This window comes from Camelus bactrianus, chromosome 13 (genome assembly GCF_048773025.1).
Source record: "Camelus bactrianus isolate YW-2024 breed Bactrian camel chromosome 13, ASM4877302v1, whole genome shotgun sequence".
NCBI classification, from domain to species: Eukaryota; Metazoa; Chordata; class Mammalia; order Artiodactyla; family Camelidae; genus Camelus; species Camelus bactrianus.
The window spans coordinates 60,285,133-60,308,375 of NC_133551.1; the positions used below are offsets into that span (position 1 = coordinate 60,285,133).

Genomic DNA, 23,243 nt, shown 5'->3' on the forward strand with positions numbered 1-23,243 from the left:
TTGTTGAATAAATGATGGGAAGATTCTTGAATGTGGAATCTGCCCTCACTCCCAGCCCCCACACCTTCCTCCAGATCCTCTGAGGACGACCCGCCCTGGTGTAGGGGGAAGGGTCCTGGGGATCTCAAGATCCTTGGGTTCCTGGCTTGCCACAGCCTCTTCCTTGTGATCTTGAGCCAAACAATTGGATCTAAAGCATGTGCCCTCACCACCACAGCCTGGCTGCCAGAGGTGCTTTTATAAAACTTGCATTCAACGCAGTGGGTTCAGGAAAGCTGCCACACCGATCCTGGCTCCGAGTAATACTCAGGCAGCAGCTGCTGCCACTCTGAGCCTCAGTTTCCCCAGCTGCAAAGGAAAGGGCTTGAAGGAGAAGGTCACAGGTCCGTTTCCCCCTCCTGTTAGGACTTTCTGGCCTTCCTCAGCCCCAGGGCCGGGTCCCACAGCCCCTGCACAGCACATCTGCCCTGCTGTCCTCTGTCCCCTCCCCTGGGTCTGTCCTAATCATCCCTGGCCTGAGCATTGCACGCACTTGAATTTTTATATGCAGGAGGGTGAGGGGAGGGCCTAGGGGCATGGATAGGGGAACTGGGCTCCCCAGGTGGTACATGCCGTGCAAAGGGCTTTCATTAAAGCTCACAACACCTGAGATAGGGTTATCTGTTTTTTTCATTTTACAGGTGGGAAAGTTTAGGCAGTGTGCCCAAGTCCCACTGCCAGGGAGAGACCAAACCAGGTTCCCAGGGTCCAACAGCCCCTTAGTGCTGCCGAGAGCAGAAACCCTAGGGTAAGTTCCCTTTCTCAGGGGCCACTCTAGAGCCCTCCCCTTAGAAACTCCCCCTCTGTCTCCTCATTGTTCTTACTTCCCCTAAAGATTTGAGAACCTGAAACGTGACTTCAGTTGCTGGTGTCTCCTCCCAACACTACTGGGTGGTTACCAAGTTCAAAGCTGAGACCCGCTGGGTGGCACAGGTGAAGGGATGCCGCCTCTGGACTCAGGCCACCCCTTTAGCTGGGATGGAGGCTGACACCACTGATTCACCCCATCCAGTGGGGCAGGATCCAAGGATCTGGGGAGGAAAAGAGGGGGAAAGAGCTTTGTAATATATTTCAGCTCAATGCTGTCCATATTGCTGGCCCACTGTAGATTTGCTGGGAAGTTGTGGTAAACACTACAGACACAGACCCTGCCCTCCCAGCACCCAGGTGGGAAAAACCCAGTGAATGAGAGTTACTCAAGCAGACCTTCCTTCTGCAGCCTAGGGACCAAGGAAGGCCGCCCAGAGGAAGTGAGCTGAGGGTGCGTGGGAGAAAAGCAGGGAGGATGCACAGAGGAACTGAAAGAAGCATCAGGCGGGAGCCTGAGAGGCCCCAGCAGGCAGTTTGGCCTTTGACACAAAAGTTTTGGGTTGAGTCTCTGAGGGACATCGGAATGAGGAGTGATGTGATGTGAATTGTATTTTAGGAAGACTCTGGAGGAAGTGTAGGCAATGGCTTGGTGGGATGGAGGGGCAGTCAGGAGGCTTCAGCAGCTCTTGGAGGAGACAGGAGGGAAGCCTCTCCTGGCTAGTGGGCAGAGGGGAAAGGCATTTAGGAGGCAGAGTGGAGAGGAATGGAGCCCAGGGTTTCTGGGTTAAGACCTCCCACCTGGGCAGAGCTGTTTCCAGCTCTGGTCAGAGTCTGGGGTCAGGGTGAGGAGGGGCAGGTGAGTGGGGCCATTGAGACAATGAGGGAGTGTGCCAGCCTGTGCCAGCCCTGCTGTCTGTGAGCTACTGATGGTGACACTGTGCCTGGACTTCCTCGGGTGACTGTCCACTTCAATTCCAGCTCTGAGCGTTCGCTAAATAACGGGGACCTGAGTCCCGGGGCCAGGCTGCCATCTCCAACTCCAGGTGGGGCTTGGATTCCAGAGTGACTACTGCTGCAGCCATCTGTGCTGGGTGCAGCACAGAGCCTCCCCCTCTGCTTTCTAGAGAAAACATCCCCTGGAGCAGTGAATTACTAAGCGAGAGAGGATTCTGTCCCAACAAGTGATTCCAACCACTGGGGGCTCCAGGGGGCAGGATGAGACCTAGAGACCTCAGAGAGAGAGGAGGCCAGGTTGGGGAGAGAGCCTCTCTCTGCCTTGCCTGAAACCCTTCCTGCCCTGAGCACTCGGGACTGTGGCTTCTCAGGTAGAAGTCTTCAGAATTCCCCTCTCCACCAAGGCTTCAGTACCACTCTATGTCCATTTTCTAAGCCTGTCTCCAGCCCAACCTTGAGCTCTAGGTGTACTTACAACTGCCCATTTGACATCTCCTCTGATGTTCCATGCCATGAAGTGCCTCATACCTGGCACCTTCCCCATAACCTGCTCAGTCTGTGTTCCCCTCTGCAGTGAATGGCACCTCTGAACACTCAGATGCCCAGGCCAGGACCCAGGAGGCACCTGGATCTTCTTCCTTCTCCATTGACTTGTCCCTTCTCTCCAGCTGCCCCCGTGACCCAGGTAGCTTCATCTCACCCTCTAACAGCCTTGCCACTGTTCCTACTTCCAGCTTCGCCTCTTCCATGGCACTGCCCACCTCCTACCATCTGCTCTTAAAATGCTGCCTTCTGATTAAACGCTTCCATGGCTCCCCATGGACTTCAGGGTGAAGTCTGAGCTCCTGACGACACAACCCCTCATGTCCTGGCTCCTGACAACTCTCCAGCTTCATCTCATGCTTTTCCCTTCCAGAACACTCTCTTTTCCGTCACCTCTGAGCACTTGCATTCTCCCAATCCTGAAATACCCTCTGGCTTCCCCAGGCCTTTTGCACATACCCGAAACGCTCTTCCCCATTGTCACATAGGATCACCTCTATTTACCCATCAGATCCCAGCCCTGATAGCTCATATCCAGGGAAGCCTTCCCATGGCCAAGCTGGTTAGGAACTCCTGTCCCAGCACTATTTCATTCATTTAACAAACTGAGTGCCTATGATGTGCTAGGCCTTGTTCTAGCCATTTTGAATACATCTGGAAACAAAACGGACAACAATCCCTGCCCCTAGCGGAGTTCACAATCAAATTGGGCAGGGGAGACAGACGTAAACAACACAGAGCAAATAAGTAATCGATCCAGTGTGGGAGAGGGTGATGGTACTATGATGAAACGGAGCAAGGGAAGGGTGAGGTATAAGGGAGGTGGGGCAGGCTGCAGTTTTCACTGGAAATGGTAACCTTTGGGGGGAGACATTGTCAATGACCTTCAGCCAAAGACCACCAGGAAGACAGGGCAGTTATCAAGCTGGGTTTCTGACTAGTAGTGAGGGACGCTCCATGGGGACTGTGGGGCCACTCAGTAAGAGGGTTTTAGAAAGGACATGTTGCAGGATTTGGGCTTGGGTTAGTTGATTCACCCAGCCTGGCCCAGGTGTGGAGACTTGGAGCTCCACAGACCCCCAAAGGGGAGCAGAGATGGAGACAGAAGGGATAGGAAATTGAGAAAAATCAGAAAGGGATGGAAATCCAGAGCCTGTCATAGACCCCGAGCACAGACACAGGCAGCAACCTGAGTCAGGAGCTCCCCTGTGCTGGTCATAATCCTAAACATCAGGGCCAGGATGAATCCCTGCTTTAGAACTTGCCAGCTGCAAGCTCACTGAGCCTCAAGTTCCCCAGCTGTAAGGTGGGACACTACCAACTCCTCGCGGGGCTGTTGGGAGAGTTTAGGGGGACAACTCACATAAAGTGCCGTCAGGGCACCTGACAAGGAGCCAGACTCTTTTCCTTTCTCCTCTCATCTCCCAGGACAACCTGGGTCTTCACACCAGTCACCACAGCAGCTCCAAGGATGGGAGCAGGGCCCCGTCTGCTGGCTGACTCTGGAACTGCACCTCTGCCCCTGATCAGAGGTAAAAGCCTGCACATCCAATTCCCCCAGCAAGGAGGAAATGATTCATTCCACGTCAACAGACACCATCCAAACTCGGTAGGTGAGCACTTCAGCCTTCTCACCACCCCCAACATCAGATGCTGGGGGCTTTAATCCACCCGGACCCCCTCTGCTCCTGTAGCTGCCCCTGCTTACAGTGTGCACCCCCCACCACCTGGAAACATCACACCACTCAGAAGCTTTCCATGATCCTCTCCTCTTAGTTTCCCCTCCCCCCATGGAAAGCTGGGGAACTCTCTTTTCCGTATCTTCTCAACATTTGGACTTACCGCTAGATTTGTGAAAGAGTACTAGAATGCCTGTCTCCCCTGCTTTGAGACTTACCTGAAGTCAGGGGCTGCCTTATTCATCTGCTGCCAGAGGAATTTTCTAACATCTGAATCTGACCAGTCACTGCCCTGCCTGAAATCTCCCCCAAAGACATCTCCCTACTCTGGGTGAAGAGGTTACATGTTTATTTGTGTGTATGTGTGATGTATGTGTCTCTGGATTTTCCAGTATTTCTACATGGAAATATCTTTACAGATTTTTTTTTAATAAAAAAATTTTCATTGACTTCCTGGTACCTTCAAATTCCCCAACAAATCTTATGGTGTGGGACCTGGCCTCTTGCTTTCTCATTCCTCCCTCCTGCCACCCACCAGCCATCCCCACATCCTCCTTCCATGCCTCTCTCACACTGGTTGTTCTGCCTGGAGAACATTCCTCCACGCAGCAAATCCCTACTCAATCTTCAAGGCTCAGATATTATCTCCCTAGAAGCCTCCCCAACCCCCAGGGTCTCGCTCATCTCTGCCATCCCCACTGTGTCTATCCCTCGATTAAAGCGCTCAGCATCTGAACAGCATCGCAAGTTTGTGTCTGTTTCCCGCTGGAAGGCAGGCCTCTAGTAGGCACGGGTAGTGCACTTCCATGGGCACAACTCACACATGTTCAATCCATGTTAGTTGGAAGGAATGAGTCCCCACTGCCATGGTTTGCTCACAAGGAAAATGAAGGATCCAGACACCAACTCACGAACGCTTCTGACTCAAATTCTATGATTTGATAATGATGAGCATATTTTAGGCAAGCAGTCACCAAACAGCTGATCCTGAGCGGGTTATCACCTGGGGAAGGGGCTGCTTTCTATTATGATGTCCTTCTCCGTGTTCACCACCCTCTCCCACCCCAGGGAGGGGAACACCAGTCACCCCTCCCTCCTTGGCAGACGGCCCATTAGGGGCATAGGACTCTGGGGAAACCAGCAGTTGCTTCTCATCCCTGTGTCCCTCAGCAGCACTGTGCTCACGTGAACCACAGAGACTATTTGCTGATCCTCCTGGTGAACAGGAGGGACTTACCTACCCATGGGCATCGTCTAGAGCTGCATTAAGGGCGAGAGGCAACTGGGCCCCTTCCTGCAGCATTCATCTTTGAGGGGCAAGAAAACATGATTGGACTAAATCAGAAATATGGTGCCAGGGAAGCCAGGTTTCCACACACAGTTGCCTCCTTATGCTGAGTAACCACCAAACTCAGCCAGTTCTGCTTCCGCTGAAGTCAAGTGGGTCTTTGAAGGGAAAGACACAGCTTTGCATATTCTCTGTGGAGCCTTCTTTGAGATACCAATTCAAGTTTTACTCTGCAACTCAAATTCTGAAACCAAGTAACACACAGCATAATCTCTCACCAGGAAGGATTTATTTTATTATCTAAATTAGACTTAAATCCTTTATTATACCTTCTAGTAAGTTGTCCAGTTTGGGAAAAAAAAATTTTTTTAAAGTTCAAAACAAACATCTAGCTACAGCCTAGTGAGCACAATGGCGAGCCACCCGTGGCCAGCACATTCTTCCCCTTAATTCATCCCCGAGGCCTCGAGGTTCTAGTATGCAAGACACATCCATTCAATCCAAACTCTGGCTGAAATCCCTTCTAAACGTAATCAGCTTCAGCTTCCACTCACTCCTGTGCCTCTGGAGCTACAGCTCAACTTCAGGCAGCTGTAACCAGAGGGCAGTGGTTACACCCAGGACCAGGGCCCCACAGACCAGTCTCTCTTTCAGAATCTGCCTCCTGAAGGGCAGCAGGCGCCTCTTAACCCACTTTGCTCAGTGAGGCTTCAGTCTGGGGACTGGAATCTTTAATTAGAATCTCCATGTTCATCAGGGGGTATCTTTATTTGTGGTAATAAAACGGGGACAGAGCATCACCTTCCAAGCCTGACAGCTGTACCTCTGACAAATATTCCCTAATGACAGTGGGACTAGGTGATGGCGACTGAATCACAGACTGCACGAGAATGACAAAAGTTAACGTTTAATTTACAGTGTAATAAAGGTTACAGGTAAAAAGCTACACATAAAGCGTGAAAAGGCCTATTACACAAATGTACAAATCTCTGTACAAAGCTCATATCAATGTTTCCTACCTTCGTCTCCTATGTTTGGTAGCCAGGTCTAGCCTTGGAGCTCTGGATAACAAGAGCTCTTGTCTCTGTCCAGGGGGGAAAGAGCCTCCGAACCAATACCCAAAAATGTCCTCTTAGAGACATCCATTACTTACAAAGTAAATCTCCTTTTTAATTGGAATTGCTCTAACTGGTCATATCCTTAAAAAATTGCCTTCATAACACACTCGAAAAGGAAAGTAATGCCTCAGAGAGTAGAGGACAGTACTCTGGAATTAAACAAGAAACTTCTGCAAATAAGAGTACTCAGGTTTGACAAGAAAAACAGGTAAAGTTCAAATAATACTGTAAGTTTAAAACTATCAACCTGTGTCTATGGCACTGGTCACAGATGAAGGAAAATCAAAATGCTCTCATTCCAACAGAAAGGACAAAAGAAAAAAGCCTAACTACTGGACCTCAAAACCACTGACCCAGGAAAACTTTTTTTACTTTAATCCTTAGCTTAACTGGAGAATTCTAAACCCTCTTGTTAATCACCTGGAATCTGTGGCAACCCCTCTGCTACCTGGGACTCGCAGGATAGTAAATATAAATTAGGCCGCTGGACCCACAAGGCTGGTGATGCTACTGTCAGCTCCACAGCTCTGGATTCAACCTGAGGGCCTAGAGTCTCTCCCAGGCTATTTGACTTTAAATAAAAATGATCCTAGGAAGAAAAGAAAGAGGAGGTAATGAAAGGCCTGGGAAAGAGCCAGGGCAGTCTATTTAAAAGGATGTATGAAACATTTCTCTACAATGAAAGTGTTCTGAAGACAGGTCTTTTTAGGATATTTCAACCCCACCCCCAGTTTTGATATTACATGGTTAGGACCCCAGGAGACATTCTGAAAGACGATACTGCACACATGGAAAAATTTTCTCCCTAGTTCATTAGCTCCCCCATCACCCTTCCACCCCATCCCCACCCACTCCCACCCCTCCATGACCAAAAATATCAAATCAGTAAGGAAGGTGTGGGCTTCTTGCCCGGCCAAGCCTCTTTTGCATATTTCTTCTTCTTGGGTTCGTTGACAGCTTCAGGGTTATAGACGGCAGGGTTTGGTGCAGGGTTCATGTTCACTGCTGACGGCACGACAGGAGTCAAGTCCACATCAGGAGCGAGGTTTGGATATGGCATGGGCAAGCCACCGATGAGTGCTGTCCCATGGATGCCATGTGGCTGGGAGCCAGCTTCACTGTGCGTGGGGGGTAGGCCCCCATAGAGTCCTCCGCTGAATGCAAAGTTCTGCATGCGCCTGCTTCCTGATTCCTCCAGGCCCAGCGAGCCAGGGCCCTCCACCCGCTTTTTCTGTGGTTTACAAGGAACAGAATAGATAAGATGTGAGGCACGAGAGTGCTGCTAGACTCCTATTACAGTCCTAGAAGAGCTGGGGAAGGCCCCTAAACCTCTAACATGAGGTCAGTGTGTGAGCTTTTCATAAAGTAAAACTCATCCAGTTTAAGTGACTATTCTTTACCTTAAGGCCATACACCTCCCTCTCTCTCTTCTTTTTAATGTTAAAATGCCCTTTTAAGAAACAGAGTTGACAGAAGATGGTACTAGGTATTTCAATTTTTCTTTTGGGGGAGAAAATAAAAATTGAGTATCTTCATGTCAGGCGCTCCATTTTTAAACATTAATCTGAGAGCAAAACAAATACGCAGTGACTGAAAGCAGTTTACTAGTTGTCTGGGACTGGGAGTGGGAAGGGAATGACAGCAAAGGGACATAGGGGAACTTTCTGGGGTAATGGAAATCTTCTGTATCTTGATTATGGTGATGATTACCGAGGCACATAATCTGTCAAACTTCAAATTATAAAGACAGCAGAAAATGCCAAAGAAAGAAGAAAAAAGAAAAGAGCTCAAGGGGAATTGTGACACAAATACTATGGAGTTGTACAGAAAAATTTCATCTCGTACTTTTTCACACTGGACTAGAAGTTCAATGAGGCTCTCCCTCACCTCTCTACTCCTTTTGGATGAAATAAAGACTAACTAGGAACTTGACACATCTTATCAATCTAATGTATTCCAAAGTTTTGTTTGTTTTTTTTAAGCAAAACTCTATACCATCTCTGACCAGAGTCTTCCAATCATTTTTGAATACCTCTGTTAACAGGGATTTACTTCTAGGGGCCGTTTGTTCCCTTGTGGACAGCCCTATCTGTCAGGTAGTTAGTTCCTCCACATGTTGAGCAATCAGAACATCTCTGTAACTTCGACCCTCTTGGTTCTTTAGCAGAGCTGACCTTTAAACTTAATCCAGACGTGGGCTGGCTTTCCTATCTGTGCCATTCCTATTCACCAGATAAAGTCATGGCAAAAGCCAGAGGTGCCAGCAGAAACACAACAATGCCTCTTCTTTGCCTAATAGCTTACTTTGAGTCCAGAAGTGATGGCTCAAGAAAGGTGGGTCTCTGCACCCTGCTGGAGGTAAACTTACAGACTCACATGACACCATAATTTACATGCATCATCAAGATGGCTGGTCACCTGTAGCCTCTTTATGGATCCCTAAACATATACAGGGTAAAAGTATTTCCACAGGATGAAAAATGGGAAAGAAACAAAGAGTGTGTTTTAAAATTAAGCACATACTTAAGACTTACCTGTACACGAAAGAGTGGGTTTTTAAACCAGACTGTATGAAATTTCAAACACTGTCACAACGTGCTTCCTACCTTGACTGGGACCACTGCAGTCTGCACCATGTTCCGGAAGCGACCAACTGAGGGATCCACATCCTCTGCAAAAGGACATGAAGGAAGGGTTAGTTTGGTAATCTACCAGGAGGATTAAGGGTATAGGGCTCACTGCGAACAAAGCAATCACAATAATACATTAAAACAGTAAAGTACAGCTAACACTTCGAGTGTTTACTATGTACCGTGTTAAATCCTTGCACCAACCCTATGAGGTAAGTACCACCACAACAAACATTTAAAAGACAAGAAAAGAAACTCAGGCGTGGGGAGCAAGGGGATCGGCCCAGTCACCCTACTGGAGAGAAGCCAGGATATGAATCTAAGCAGCCAGAAACAGGCCTCTGCTCCGAACCACTGTGCTGTGCTGCCTTCCCCAAGTTCTCTTTCATTCCATACACTTCCCTCTTTCGAGGGGAGAGAAAAAAGAGCAGACATTATCAATCTCATGTTAATGATAAAACAGTGACACGTCAAGATGTCACACACCACATACCTTGCTAACACCTGCTTATTAGCAAATAACAGAATTAGGATTCAGACCCAGGGCTTCAAGCTTAACTTCAGCTTTTGACCTGAGCAACTGTGTACCTTGTTCTGCTGTGCTTCTCTTTATTGTGCTTCACAGACATTGCATTTTGTTCTGTTTTGTTTTGTTTTTTAACAAACTGAAGGTTGGTGGCAACCCTGTGCTGTCAGATGATGGTTAGATATTTTTAGCAATAAAGTATTTTTAAATTAAGGCACTGTAAAAAAAACAAGTATGTAATATTTTAGACAATGCTACTGCACACTTAATACACTACAGTATAGTGTAAACATAACTTTTATGCACACTGGGAAACAAAACAAATCTGTGTTACTAGCTTTGATATTTGTTTTATTGAAGTGGTCTGGAACTGAACTCACAATATTTCCAAGGTATGCCTGTACAATTAAGACTCACTTAAGGGGAGGGTATAGCTCAATGGTAGAGCACAGGCTTATTTAGCATGCGCAAGGTCCTGGGTTCAATCCTCAGTTATCTCCATTAAAAAAAACAAAACAAAAAAATAAAGCTCCTATAGCCATTAAAAAAAAAAAAGAGGGAGAGAGTCACTAAAGGATCTGAAGCCCCTGTCCAAGTAGGGTGGGAGAGCAGCTCCCTTTTCACAGCTCACACACACGTTACCATACCCTACAAAGCTTCCAGCTTCATTCATTCACTCTGCAGGGAGAAAGCACTAAGATAAGTAAGGGACATGCGTGCAGTCAGTCTCTCATGCCCCATTCCATCAGGCATGGAAATAAAGAGCAAGACACTGTCCTGCCTCTAAGGAGTTCACAGCTGTAAAGTCAGACAGGCTACAATACAATGGAGGTGCTTCAAGAGAGATGCAAAAGTGTTCCTGGAGCACAGAACTGGGATAGACTCCCTAGAATGAACAGAATTTTTCTCATTGAAGGCTGAGTGTGTGGAAACAGGCAAGCACAGACTTATTATTCGTATTGGAAGCCCCTTTTATCTTCATATAGTAGTAGGAAAGGAATTATTTCCCTAATAGTAATAATAATTCCCTTATTTTAAACGCCTTGAAGGTGCTTGCTATTTAAAGAAACACTCCTGTGAATCTCTTTGGAATACAAAGATTCATTACTTAATTCGGATAATTAACCTCTGGTTTCTTTGTTTTAAGTCTGGCTTTTCACATATTAGGATGCCTGTAAAGAATGTAGCCTGGTATCATGTTCACAAACAACTGCTGTTCAATGAATGAATGAATAAACTGCTTCTACATGGAAGAAGGAAGAGGAAAAGAAATCCAGGCTCATCAGCAAGAAGATGAGGTCTCTTAAAAAAGGCACCCATATTTTCTCTCATCACCATAGGAGCCCTGTTCCAATTATCCTTTCAGCAAGGAAAGCTAAATGAAGTGCAAGAGCAACTGGAGCCCAGGAAGTGTGCCTAATGAGGGATGCAACCCACGTGTGCAACAGGCCTCCAGAGGTGGGGGCTACGCCTATCTGGGGGAGCTTATCCTGTGCTGGCTGACAGGAACTCTTCTCGTTCTCCAGCCATTCTACTCCTGGAGAGAGGATCTGCCCACTGCAGGATACCTCTGCTCCAGGAAGATTACCAAGTTCCTTGCTAAGTCTACTTCTGATACAAGAAAGTCTGCATAGGTAAAGGCAAAAGGGGTGGCAGAGGATGATGGTGCCGGTGGCTAACGTTTATCAAGGGCTATTGAGTGCTGAGCACTGAGGTATTTTCGCATATATTAATGATTTAATCTCCCCTCCAATCCTGTGAGGCTGGCAGTCTGGTAAGTCAGGGTCACAGAGCTACTAAGTGGAGAGGTGGGTTTCAAACATAGGCCCTCTGATTTCACAGCCCATGCTCTTAAATACTATGCCATACTCTGTCTGAATATACTGCCTTAATAAAGCTCCAGGGCAACAATTTGCAAGGAGAAAAAGAAAACATATCAGACCCTGAGTCCTGAAAAACACTTAAAAAGTTATCTCGTCTAGTGATTCCCAAACTGTTGGCTATTCATCAGTACAAAAAAGAGCTTGTTTAAAACTACAAATTTCTAGGTTCAACCCCCAGAAACTCTTACCTGGTACCCAGAAATAAGCTTCTCACATTAGTCAGCCAGCTCCTGCCTGAACATTTCCCTTGGGCATTCACTACTTGGAGGAGTAATTCGTTCCACTTTACACATTAGAAAGTGAATGAAAGTCACTAGAATGAATGCCCCAATCTCTTCCACAGGAATCTTTTAATTCTTCTTCTAAATATAAGAAGGATTCGTTGTTACTTTTTATGCTAAGCCAAATTACTTGCTACTCTCAGGCTCTGGTTTCGCCCACTCCTTCCTCCTGAAGGTCAGCCTTGCAAACATCCACACTCAGAGGCTGTACCTCCTCCAAAGTGTTCTCCCCTATGCATGGTTCCCAGCATTCAGGGACCACTTTCCATAGCTGGGAGTCTCCTCCACCCTCAAGACTACAGAACACATCTGGTCCTTAAGGCCATGTTTGAATTTAGTAACACATTTGTGAGTTCTGCTCAGAACACAGGCCACGGGGCTACTGCCCCCCATTATTCTATTAATGCAATCTTAAACTGTACTTGATTAGTTTCCACATCCCCCAATGACTTACACGGCATTTCCAATTAACTAAAATCCCTAGATTTCTTTTTTCCACAAGCTGTCACTGGAACAGGTTTTCTCCATTTAAATAATTGATATTTTGAAACTAAATGCAGGACTTAAAAATTATTCTCCCTGCATTTCAATTTGGGAAATAAAAGCAATTTGTTAGTTTGGGATCGTTGTTTCCACCCATTAAGATTTATTTCCAAACAAGATTTTTGGAATCCCAATTCCATCTTCACTATATAAACCACACCTTCCAGCTCTATGCCATCCACTCCCAGAGTACTTGAGTTATAACATAAGCCCAGTAAGTGAATGCTGAATAATGGAACAAATGGGTAGACTCATTGGCCTTCTTATAAACTGATGCTCTCATCTTGCTGACATTTCCATACAAACTGTAAGTCACGACATTACAGAGGCATGTCTTCAATGCAATTAATAGTGGCAGAAAGTTCTCCAATCTTAGACTTACCAGTCATATTCAGACCCATGAGGACAGTAGTGTCTGCTTTGAGGTAAAGACAGCAAACACCTATACTTAAATTTACTTAACCACTATGACACAGACATACTGGATCAGCAAAGGAGTGTTACAGCCTTGCTCTGTATACTGAATTATATGGGCCCTCTCTGTAGCTATTTCTTTCACACTGAAACTGGATAATGATTGAGTGTTCAGGGTACTCCACCAACGTACAAGCATACCTGTTTTATTGCACTTCATGGATACTGAGTTTTTTATAGATTGAAGGTTTCTGGCAACTCAGCATTGAGCAAGTCTATCAGCGCCATTTTCACAAGAGCATGACTCACTTCATGTCTCTGTGTTACATTTTTGGTAATTCTCACAATATTTCAGACTTTTCCATTATACTGTCTGTCATAGTGATCTGTGATTAGTCATCTTTGATGTTACTATTGCAAAAAGATTATGACTTGCTGAAGGCTCAGATGACAGCTAGCAGTTTTTTGCAATGAAGCGTTTTTTAATTAAGCTATGTACATTGTGTTTTTAGACTTAATATTATTGCACACTTAATATACAGTAATAGCGTAAATACAACTTTTATATGTACTGGGAAACCAAAAAATTCTTGTGATTTGCTTTACTGCGATACTCACTTTATTGTGGTGGTCTTGAACCAAAGCTGCAATATCTCCAAGGTATGCCTATACCATACAAAAATATCTCCCCTCAATATAGCACCTGTTCTAATTGAGTAATAAAGCATAGGTTTAAAAAAAAAAAAATAGCACCTGTTATCCTAAACCTTGTTAAGAAACATTACAACTGAACTACAGATTATGTACACTACTCTCTGAGACCACAGCTTTTTCATCAGGAAAAACTAGAAAGATACCTCACCTGGGTTGATGATCTCATCATCCTCACTGAAGGTCACCCGTGAGTTCTTCCTCTTCCTCTTTGGTCTCTGAATGTCCAGATTTCCTTCCTCAATAGTGAGGGTGGAAATCCGCTTGTTGTGGGCAGTGTTGAATTCTGTCAGGTTCTGGGGCAGGGTTCACATGAGAAAGACAGGAATAAGTACACCGGAAACTTGAAGGAGAGTATTACCAAATAAAGGGTAGGAAGGTATCAGCAGCTAACCTTCACCTCCCCACACAGATGAGTCTCTTCTACATTCATGAAAGATTCATTACTGTCCCTAGATGCCTAATACAAGCGAGCCTCATTTGACAGAATGTGGAACATCTTTATTGACTAGTGGGCCCAGCAATAGTCAAAAGGAAGTGCTGAAAACACTTGAGTTGAGGTTTTGGGTTTTCTTGAAGAAAAGTTATGTTTTCATGCTGAGAATTAAAGGAATGTGACTAGGAAGAAATCCAAGAGTTGTTTTTAAGTAACAAAACAGAAATGAGAGAGGACAGCTTTTTTCCCAGTAGCTCTCTCCTTTAAAACTTGTTGCCAGTGCACTGAATATTTGGCATTAATATTTTGTTGCTCCCATCCCTGTGTCTGGCCCCATTTCTATTCATAACTATCCATCCATCTCAATGATTAACTTGGCCTCAGCACTGCTGCCTGCCTCTTCCCAACCCCCTGGACTTATTCCAATCTGCATTGCAGTTTGAGATATTCCAAATGTCTTGAGAACAAGGACCCAGAGATGACCTAACATACTGAACTAAAAGACAGGGAGGCATGGAAGCAGCCTGGAGGAGAATGGACAAGAGTGACTGCCTACGAGGCCCATGGCTATGAGACTACTTCTTTAGAACAAAATAACTTCTAAACTGTAAGATTTCTATAGTGTTTTTCTTCCTACAGGCTGGGAAACTGCCTCAGTATACACAGATAATAAATGCATGTGGGAGTTAAGGATAGGCTGGCGTTTGATACACCTGGATAGACCAGTCACACCAATGCAGTGACAGACATGTGAAGGCAACAGCTACATCACAAACTACTGGGGTCAGCCTCTAGAAAAGAAAAATCTTAGCACATTAAAATGAAATCTTGTAAAATTCAGGGCCCTCAGGGAAGCCAGGCTGATAGCAAAAGCAGTCTAGTTCTATTCAGAAAATTCTCGGGCTGTTTGGACAATATCAAAAAGAGCTACATAAATGAATGAAAGCTTCAGTCTCTGCAAGCCAGTGCTGTCCAGTCGAACTTTCTGGATGATGGAAATGTTTTCTACTGGTGCTACTCAATATGGTTAGTCACATGTGACTACTGAGTACTTGAAATGTGGTTAGTGGTTACTGCATTGGACAGCGCACCTCTAGGAAAATGTAACTACTACCCTTGGCTTCTAACATCCAGTGAAGGTGCACAAGACGACCATGAGGGTCTACTGGCAGGAGACCCAATCTCCTTGTTAGCCCTGGTTATACATAACCAAATCCACACAATGCAGCTCTCCAAGGGCCACACCACATTAACAAAGTGGCAAAGGCCTACCACTGGGCTCAAGAAAACCTCCAGCTGCTAAGTCATTGGCATTTCAAGTTACACAGAACAGCAACATAATACAAAAACCAGAGTCCCAAAAGACTTAACAATGACATAGATGTGGAATTACATCAAGCTCTGTTTCCTCCTCTGGAAGCCCCAGTAAGCCCTTGAGTTCATCATCCTCTCCACCCATCTTCTCATCTCCTTTCACAGCTGATGGCAATGTCTGAGGCTTCTCACGTAGAGTGTATGCCCTTGTGGATGCACCAAACGAGACTGTAGAATCGATGGGAATTTGCTGAGGCTTGTGAGGTTCCAACCGAATGTGACCCAAGAAAGTGCCGTGTGCTGGGAATAACCAAATCAGAAATGTAAGAGAGGGCAAAAAACAACAAAAAACCAACCTGAGTTGTCAAAGGGACAGCAGCTCTTCCTAGCACATCAGTTTTGCTTTTTAAAATGGAAATAGCACTGGGTCCACTTTGCATCCCTTGTCATGGGGTCACAATGAAAAGGAAACTCCACTAAATCCTGAATCTCTTCAGTGGATTTCTTACACATCTTCAGAGCTGCTGTTACCCCACACGACAAATACCACTGCTTGCTCTCTGCTGCCAGAAGGCTTGGCTCCATTCTGGGTCCAGCAGGAACAGCTCCAACCCAGCAATAACCATGTACCCCCAAGGCTAGAGAGAAGAATTGCTATGGTCTGACCTCTCCAGCCCCAAGTCTAAGGAACGTAGGAATTGCTGGCCTGGTGGCAGTTATGCTTGGGTTTTCCCCAGGATAAGAAAGGAGGTTGGTTGAAATGGGTGCAATATCAATAGCAAGGCAAGCCAAAATCCTACTGGAGAGTCTGAAGATTTTTCCATGTCCACATTCTGTATATTATGAAACGGAGAGAAAAGATGAGATAAATTTGCAAGTACTTGTAAGATGAGGCTCTCCAAAACCATTACATAGGCAGATTGGGTGTGTGTGTGGGTTTGTGGGGGTGTGTGTGCGTTGGGAAAGGAGTAAAACACGGTCAAGGTCCCATGCAGTCATCTCATTTGCATTTCTGGGATTGTCTTTGACAAACTTGAAAATCTTATTAGTTGGAGTGTGCGTATAGAATTAAAGTTGATATTATTAGTAGTCAAAGCAAAATGTAGCTGGAATAAAGAACCCACTATAAAAAACTAACATTTTTGCTCAGAGCTTTTTTTTTGTTTTTTTAATGTCCTGTACCACAACTCTACTACATTAATGGAGCTCATTACGGCTTCTGCTTAATTTGGACCACAATCTATCATGGGCCTATAAACACTCGAATACCCATAATCCCTAGAGTTCCTGGCTGCTTTTTCTTGTTCTCTATATATACCAATTGCTTCCTCTGGGAACGTGCTCCCCAAACCCTCTTCTGTCTCTAGTCATCAATTATTTCAGGAAAATTGGATGTATTACAGCAATGGAGAAGGGCTGATTTAAAAACCAAACGTAAACTTCCTTGATGAGCAATAAAACACGGTATCAAAACTGAAGAACCCAAAGAACATTTTCACATTGCCCAAAAGGGAATGTGTGAAATGGGATGGGATGTGAGTTACTTACTACTGTTGAGATCTATTAGGAAAACTCTCTTCAGATGCTTGTGGTAGACCAAGGCAGCGTGGACCCGAGAGCAAGACTGGTGATCAATGGTAAAGTCACACAAATCAGGGTTTCTCCCAAATAAGTAATACTTCTTCTCATCAATAATCAGTTTCTAAATAAATATTAAATTAAATATTACTTAAAACTCGTTTCAACAGGGTTTAGCAGAAATTCTTCCAATCAAGTAACTAAAGAACCTTGAGTAAATAAAATTTGTCAAGGTTAAAAAAAAATCTTTATCTATATCTATATCTCTCCTATAATTCTTCAAGATAAAGAGCTCAGAATGATTTATTAACATTTTCGGGGGGGGAGTGGATGGCAATTAATCTCCCCAAATATAGTGATCAAATGTTTAGTGTTGGTATGATAAAGCATTTCCTAATTCTATTAGATGTAAATGGCCTGCAAGAGTGGTTATCTTCTCTGCACTGGACATTTAAGATTTCACTGAATCTCAATTTTAGCTCAAGCAAGAAACAAGAATACAAAGCAGGCCTATAAACTAATACAACTGCTTTTCAGAAAGTATACATTCAAGTGAAGATTATCAATGGGTTAGGAAAGGAAGGGGATATAAACACCCATCTATATTCTAATCATGCTGCCAGAGCCCCAAAGTATTTTTGGAAACATCTTTAGGAACTGGAATTACATTAGACATCATTGAATGAGCCTCTAAATCTAACTTTATTATTCCATTTCATTTAAGTCACTCTTCCAAGATGGTCCAGCTGGTTAAGTGGTAGAGCTGGGGTTTAAGCTCAGGTGTGAATGACTCATAATGCTAATATTCTAAACAACAGTGCCATGGGTCTGAAACAATTCTGAGAGAAGAGCTCCAAAATGTTTCTAGTAGCTGCTATGGCACTGGAAAAAATAAAACTATATAATGCCCCCCAAAAATAGCAGAAAAGAGGATTTCATGGATCAGCAAACTGTTATTTAAAAAATTGAGGGGCTGACATAGCATGGTTAACTTTTATTTTACCAAGTGAAAACTTTTTTGGTCACCTATCAGTATCATCACAATCATTTTATAAAAGGCCTTATTATCACCAAATAAGTAAAATGACAAGGATAAAGGACCACTCTTTGAGCTGAATTTAGCTTTATGATAAACTCAATACACTGTCTTTATTTTTCTTTAAATCCTACATTAGTAAAGCCTTTGCCACAGATTGGTTGCAGACTGGGCTGTCATAGATGAGGGCCTCTAGGTGATTTTTTTTTGCTAACAATTCTTTCAGTTCTTAAAGTCTACAATTTGAGCACTTTGAAGAATAACCTTCATTCAGATATGTTATGTTTTTCCTTTAAACACAAGTTCTCACTAAGCTCTAGCTCACATTTCACACTCCACTCCTAAAATTGCTGAGAGAAGACAGCACAAAGCTGAGTAAATAGAAGTACAGGAAAGTTAGGATGGTACCAGGCTAAGAATCAAGAGGCTTATATTTCATTCCTGGCTGTCACTGAACTCACATTGGGCTACTATTCTCCCCTATGCTTTAGTGTTCTCCTTCTAAAACCAGAAATATACTTCACATACTAACAACAGTTAACAACGGCTGAGCACTTATGTGCCACACATTGTGCTATGAGTTTTATGCTGTGTCATTTCATCCTCACAACCACTCTGGGAGGTAGGTAGGTAATATTATTCCTATTTTTATAGATAGGAAAAATGAAACATAAAGAAAATTAATTAATATATGCAAATTCACACAGCTATTTATAAACTGGATTAGAAATTCAGGTCTGTCTTAGACTTCAGAGTCTAAGCTTTTTTACCCACTATGTTACATACTTTCTTCACTCTTCCTGCATCAAAAAATGCACCATATGGCAAAATAAATTTTAAGGAGTGAACAAGTACTATGGGTCACACTCTTATTTTTTCTTTAATAGTCACTTACTCAGTTCCTTTTTTGCTTAGCCTTTAAGGCTCAAAATAGGTATGTGGGTCACCTATGGGAAACCCTTCCAGCAGTGCCCACTTGCTACTGGCAGAACTTATCCCAGGCCCCTAGGGCTAGGGAGCACCAAGATTTAACAACAGACTGACAGCTCAATCACAATCATCCCATGTCTGCTTACACCCAAGTATTAAGACTTGGGTTAAAAATAAGACACTGCTTTAGAATTGAGACAGCCCTGAAACGTCAACATCTTATTCTTTCTAGGTAATATCTATGTGAGTTGAATCTCACTGCATTTCTCATTCACTTTATATGCACATAGATTATGTCCTCATAAACTTAAATTTGCTAGCCACAGTCCTCATAGGCTGGTCTTAAAGAAACAGTATATAAGACCAGCAGCTCTTAGGTTCTAACATAAAATTGACCACATTTCTGTGATTCAAAGGTACCAAAGACATACCCAAGATTTAGGTGTTTAGAGCAGGGAAAAAAGAGGAAGAGCACCCAAATTAAATATACACATTCACTATTAAAGGCAATTCACTTACAGAAATGTTTAAATGTAGGGAGAAAATATGTCTTAGAATCAAGAACACATGCTAATTCTTGGACAATATGCATCTTGTCCAAGTGAATGAAATAATGCATTTGTCTTTCAACAGTCACTATAGCCACAATTTCTTGACTAGCTACAGCTAGTACCATTATCCAGTTGTGCCTCTGAGTTATAACTCAGAGTGTATCTTTACACACTGGGCTTAAAAGACTCATGGCTTTTGTTTTAATATTGCACTTCTTAAACCCAGCTATCACAACACATCACTAGCCTCTAACACAAGGCTAGGACACAGATAGCTCGGTTAGTATCGAGTGCTGCCTACGTCCTTAAAAAATAAGCACATCTCAGGTCTCTTCCTCTCAGAAACAATACAGGGATGTCTAAGGATTGCAACTTGACAGTTGTGTGGCAACTCAATTCACCTACGAGCACTGAAAGAGAACATTATCAGTTAATAGAAACCAGTAATAGGGATCTCTAACAAGTTAGAGTGCTCTGAAAATATAAATTATTTTGCAAAGGAATATATTTTCATTAAGGATAGGTCTCCTTGTCTGTTTCTTCTTGTTGCAAACTAAAGATTTACTAAATTCAGATAAAAAAAAGATTCCTATATGTCTATCTAGTAATAATATTTTATGTGTGGAACAGTCTATAGTAAAAAACATACATTTTAGCTAAATTATTCCCTTAAATAACCTTATGTTTTGAAACTTTTAAGATAGAAGAACCTAGGACAAAGGGGCTCTTAAGTGACTGGCTAAGGGCTTGATGAATTTAATAACAGAATTCATCACAACTGGTGCCTTAGTACTTTGCAAAATAGATGGGTATCTCTGCAACATCCTGAAAGTGACAACAATGTATTTACAGAAACTTCAGGAGATCTGAGATAACCTTTCACTATGGAATGCAGTATTTTTAGTATATACACCAAAGAAAAATAACTACACTCAATTAATAGGGACTTGAACTTAATTCTATCTGAGCAAGCTAATATAAAATTGGTCTAAGACACGGAGACTCACAAATCCACAGCCATAGGGGGCATAATCTCTATTTCTTGGTGAATAAATGGTAGCACAAAGATTAAAAAAAAAAAACCTCACACAACCTAATAGCTAATCAAAATTCATGTTCTAAGTTCTATGTGGTTTTCATTCTAGACACTTGCAGAAAAGCTGGAATTCTTCTAAATACTTCCTTTATAGTACTTATTTCAATCATAATCATGCAGTTTTTTGTGATTATGTCTTTCCCAACAGATAATTTCTTTGAGTGTAGGAACAATGTTTGTTTTGTTCACTGTTGTAATCCTTATGCCGAGCACAATAACTGGCACATAGTAAGCACTCAGTAACTGCTTTGAATGAATGAATTTCATCACCATTCCATTCTCTTTTATAGAGCAAGCATCTTAGTTGACTATCTTCTTTGAAGGGCTTGGGCTTGAATCTCATAAAAGCAACTTAAAAATTAAACTCACTCTGTATCATTCACTTTCTTCTTCAGTTATTGCAGATCTTGCACCTTCCACACAACTCCATGTACTCAGAGAGAAAGAACTCACCAAGTTATAGGGCATCCAGTTTGACTGAGGCCCATAGGCCCATGAGCTATTAAAACCCTTCATTTGGAAAGTGAGATAAGTCACAAAAAACTGAGTGTCTGTGGGAGACACAAGGTTTGAATGTGTTATATCACCATGTGCTTTTAATAGAAAAAAAATCAGGATGAACAAAAGTAGCATTGCTGGAAAACAAAGCACAGGAGAGGGGGTGGAAAAGTGAGTCACTGGCAAAAATCTTTAGTGTGGTGGGAAGAAAAGGGAAGACATGTATTTCCATACCTCAATTAGCTTGTCTCCTTTGACTACATCCAGATGTAAACCAGGGGGGGGTTTACCTGCCCTGAAAAATAAGAGTGAAAAAAGTATTTTCAGGATGAGTTTGTAAATGCCATTTTACAGTCACTCTCCCATTCAATATTATAGCTCTCCTACCAGCCTATAATTAGTTCATGTTCAAGCAGAAATGTCATCTACTTCACTGTTATTACAGCTCCTTTCTACATTTGACACTTACTTCCCTAGTGATTCAACTGCTCTAAAACAGATTTTAGTGGATCTGTATTTAGAGCAGCACCAATGAAACCTGTATTTTAACACTGGATTAACACCTTGGAGAGAAAGCAGCACAGAGAGCGCAAGTACTATAGCTGGGGTTGTCTGGTCATGCGGAGTTTGAAGATCTGCCACTACCAATAATACCATGTAAAGGTAGAATAAATAAATCAGCTAGTGTTTGGGGTTGATCAAGATCAATCTCATCACAGAAGAAGCACACAGTATTGTCCTGAGCTCTGAGACCAAATAAGAGGTACATAATTAGGGAGCTAGGGAAACCCAAAACTATGCCCATGAAACCGGGTGCCAATAAATAGAAGAGATATTTGTTATCCTTGAACAGAACTTTCTCTATACTCTTATAACCACACCATTCAAGGGAGATACATATGTGTCAAAAGCACCTAACACAGTGCCTGGTGCATACCAGACACTGAGGAAATGGTAGGCGATCACACAGTCTCTTCTAACTGTAACTTTACTGTCCTGGTTCAACTTCTGAAATCAAAGCAGCAAGTAACCAAAATGGACATAGAATTGTAGACTGAAGCAACGGGGTGTTACAAAAGTACAAAAGGACCCAGAAAATAGCCACACATTCATTTGCTTCCTGTGTTTGCTCCCTTGAAGTCTTAAGGAAGAACAGCCTTGCCAGAGTCCCTACATTTGCACACACAGAAATGCATTCGTCCATATAATTGAAGTTGCAACACAGTCACCTCACAGTTCTGACCAAACACCCCTATGGCGGTTACTGGTAGGGCAGTGCATTGGACAAAAGCCCATTTTGTGTGAAAAACAGGGAAAACAAAGTTACATCCAAAAACATGCTTTCTGAATTCCTACTATGTGCCTGGCTCAGGCCTAGGAGCTGGGAATATAAAGATGCATCAGACAGCCCTTGCCCTTGAGGATCTCAACATCACGAGAGCCACAATCACACATAAACGTTACACTGTGATGAGCTACAGCAGAACTAGCTCTAAGTCGGATGGGTCTCCCTGCAAGGCAATTCATGTGTATTCATCTTGTACCCTACTCAAAGACTAAACTAAATTATTCCATTATTCCCAAGAACTTGCGAAGGGAGGAAAGGGGTTCACCTTAACAATCACTGATGCCCTCTGGTGCCCGGCTTCGCGTGGGTCGCAGAAAGCAGGGGTAGGTCAGAGCCGTTCCTGCCCTCAAGGAGCTCCCAGTCTACGAGAGACAGGTAAGGACCACACCCGGGCTGCAGCAACAACCGCGGGATGCCGGGCTCTGAGGTGAAGGCCGGGGCCGGGAAGCTAGCTCGTGCGCGCTCGGGACAGAGGACGGGGGGACAGGTACGGTTCTCCACAAGAGCACCAGGCACTCAGTCAGGAGTTGGGGTAAGTTCGGGGCCAAGGCCTCGAAGCGCCCCGGCAACGGAGTGACTGCCCGAGGGGCTGCCTAAGCGAGCGCCTCAGAGCCCCCAGCTGTGGGTTTCCTCAGTTCCTGGGCCCGGGCTGCGGGCTCCCCATTCCTCCACACGCCGCCCGGCCCGACGGACAGTTCTCCCTCAGTCAGTCCCTGGGTCTTTGAGCCGTTCGGCTCGCTGCGAGAAATGAGCTGCCCGGCCAGCCCAGGCCAGCCCAGGCCAAGCCACTCCAGCGCTGGTCGCCCCGCCACTCACCAGGTCGGGCAGTCGAACAGCGGGAGGCTGGAGCCGGAGTTCGCGGCTGCCGCCATCTTGCGTCTCCCCCTCCCATTTGGCGGGCCCTAAGCACGCCGGGAAACTGGAAGACCCAGAGGGGAGAGGCAGCATCCCGGCAGCCTGTGCGTATGCGCGCGCGCGCGCGCGCGCAAACACGTACGCAGTGACGCACAAACGCATAGGGCGCTTCTAGTGGTGGT

At 44.2% G+C, this 23,243-nt stretch overlaps 1 protein-coding gene and 1 non-coding gene across 3 annotated transcripts; both read right to left on the bottom strand.

The window, feature by feature from the left end:
* Nucleotides 1-6,204: 6,204 nt before the first annotated feature.
* Nucleotides 6,205-23,175, bottom strand: PPP1R8 (protein phosphatase 1 regulatory subunit 8). Of its 2 annotated transcripts, none has more exons than XM_045511386.2 (7): nucleotides 23,023-23,175; nucleotides 21,093-21,153; nucleotides 16,718-16,793; nucleotides 15,249-15,469; nucleotides 13,571-13,715; nucleotides 9,038-9,102; nucleotides 6,205-7,662 (listed from the first exon to the last, which is right to left on the bottom strand). In XM_045511386.2, exons 1-7 carry the CDS (start codon nucleotides 23,076-23,078, stop codon nucleotides 7,309-7,311), a joined length of 978 nt encoding a protein of 325 aa, XP_045367342.1. In that variant the 5' UTR covers nucleotides 23,079-23,175; the 3' UTR covers nucleotides 6,205-7,308. The 2 variants fall into 2 exon arrangements, with proteins under 2 accessions (XP_045367342.1, XP_010946281.1); XM_010947979.3 differs by having other exon boundaries at nucleotides 16,718-16,871; nucleotides 23,023-23,173.
* LOC123614853 (small Cajal body-specific RNA 1) lies at nucleotides 19,395-19,560 on the bottom strand. Its single transcript, XR_006722323.1, has one exon.
* Nucleotides 23,176-23,243: the final 68 nt, after the last annotated feature.

Excerpts from the sequence above, each read along its gene's own strand:
- PPP1R8 (XM_010947979.3), bottom strand. The coding sequence starts at position 23,078 with ATGGCGGCAGCCGCGAACTCCGGCTCCAGCCTCCCGCTGTTCGACTGC. Across the intron at positions 13,716-15,248 it reads AGGAGGAAACAGAGCTTGAT|AACCTGACAGAATTCAACAC; the intron begins GTAATTCCACAT and ends ACCCTGCCCCAG. Across the intron at positions 7,663-9,037 it reads CTGCAGTGGTCCCAGTCAAG|AAAAAGCGGGTGGAGGGCCC; the intron begins GTAGGAAGCACG and ends TGTAAACCACAG.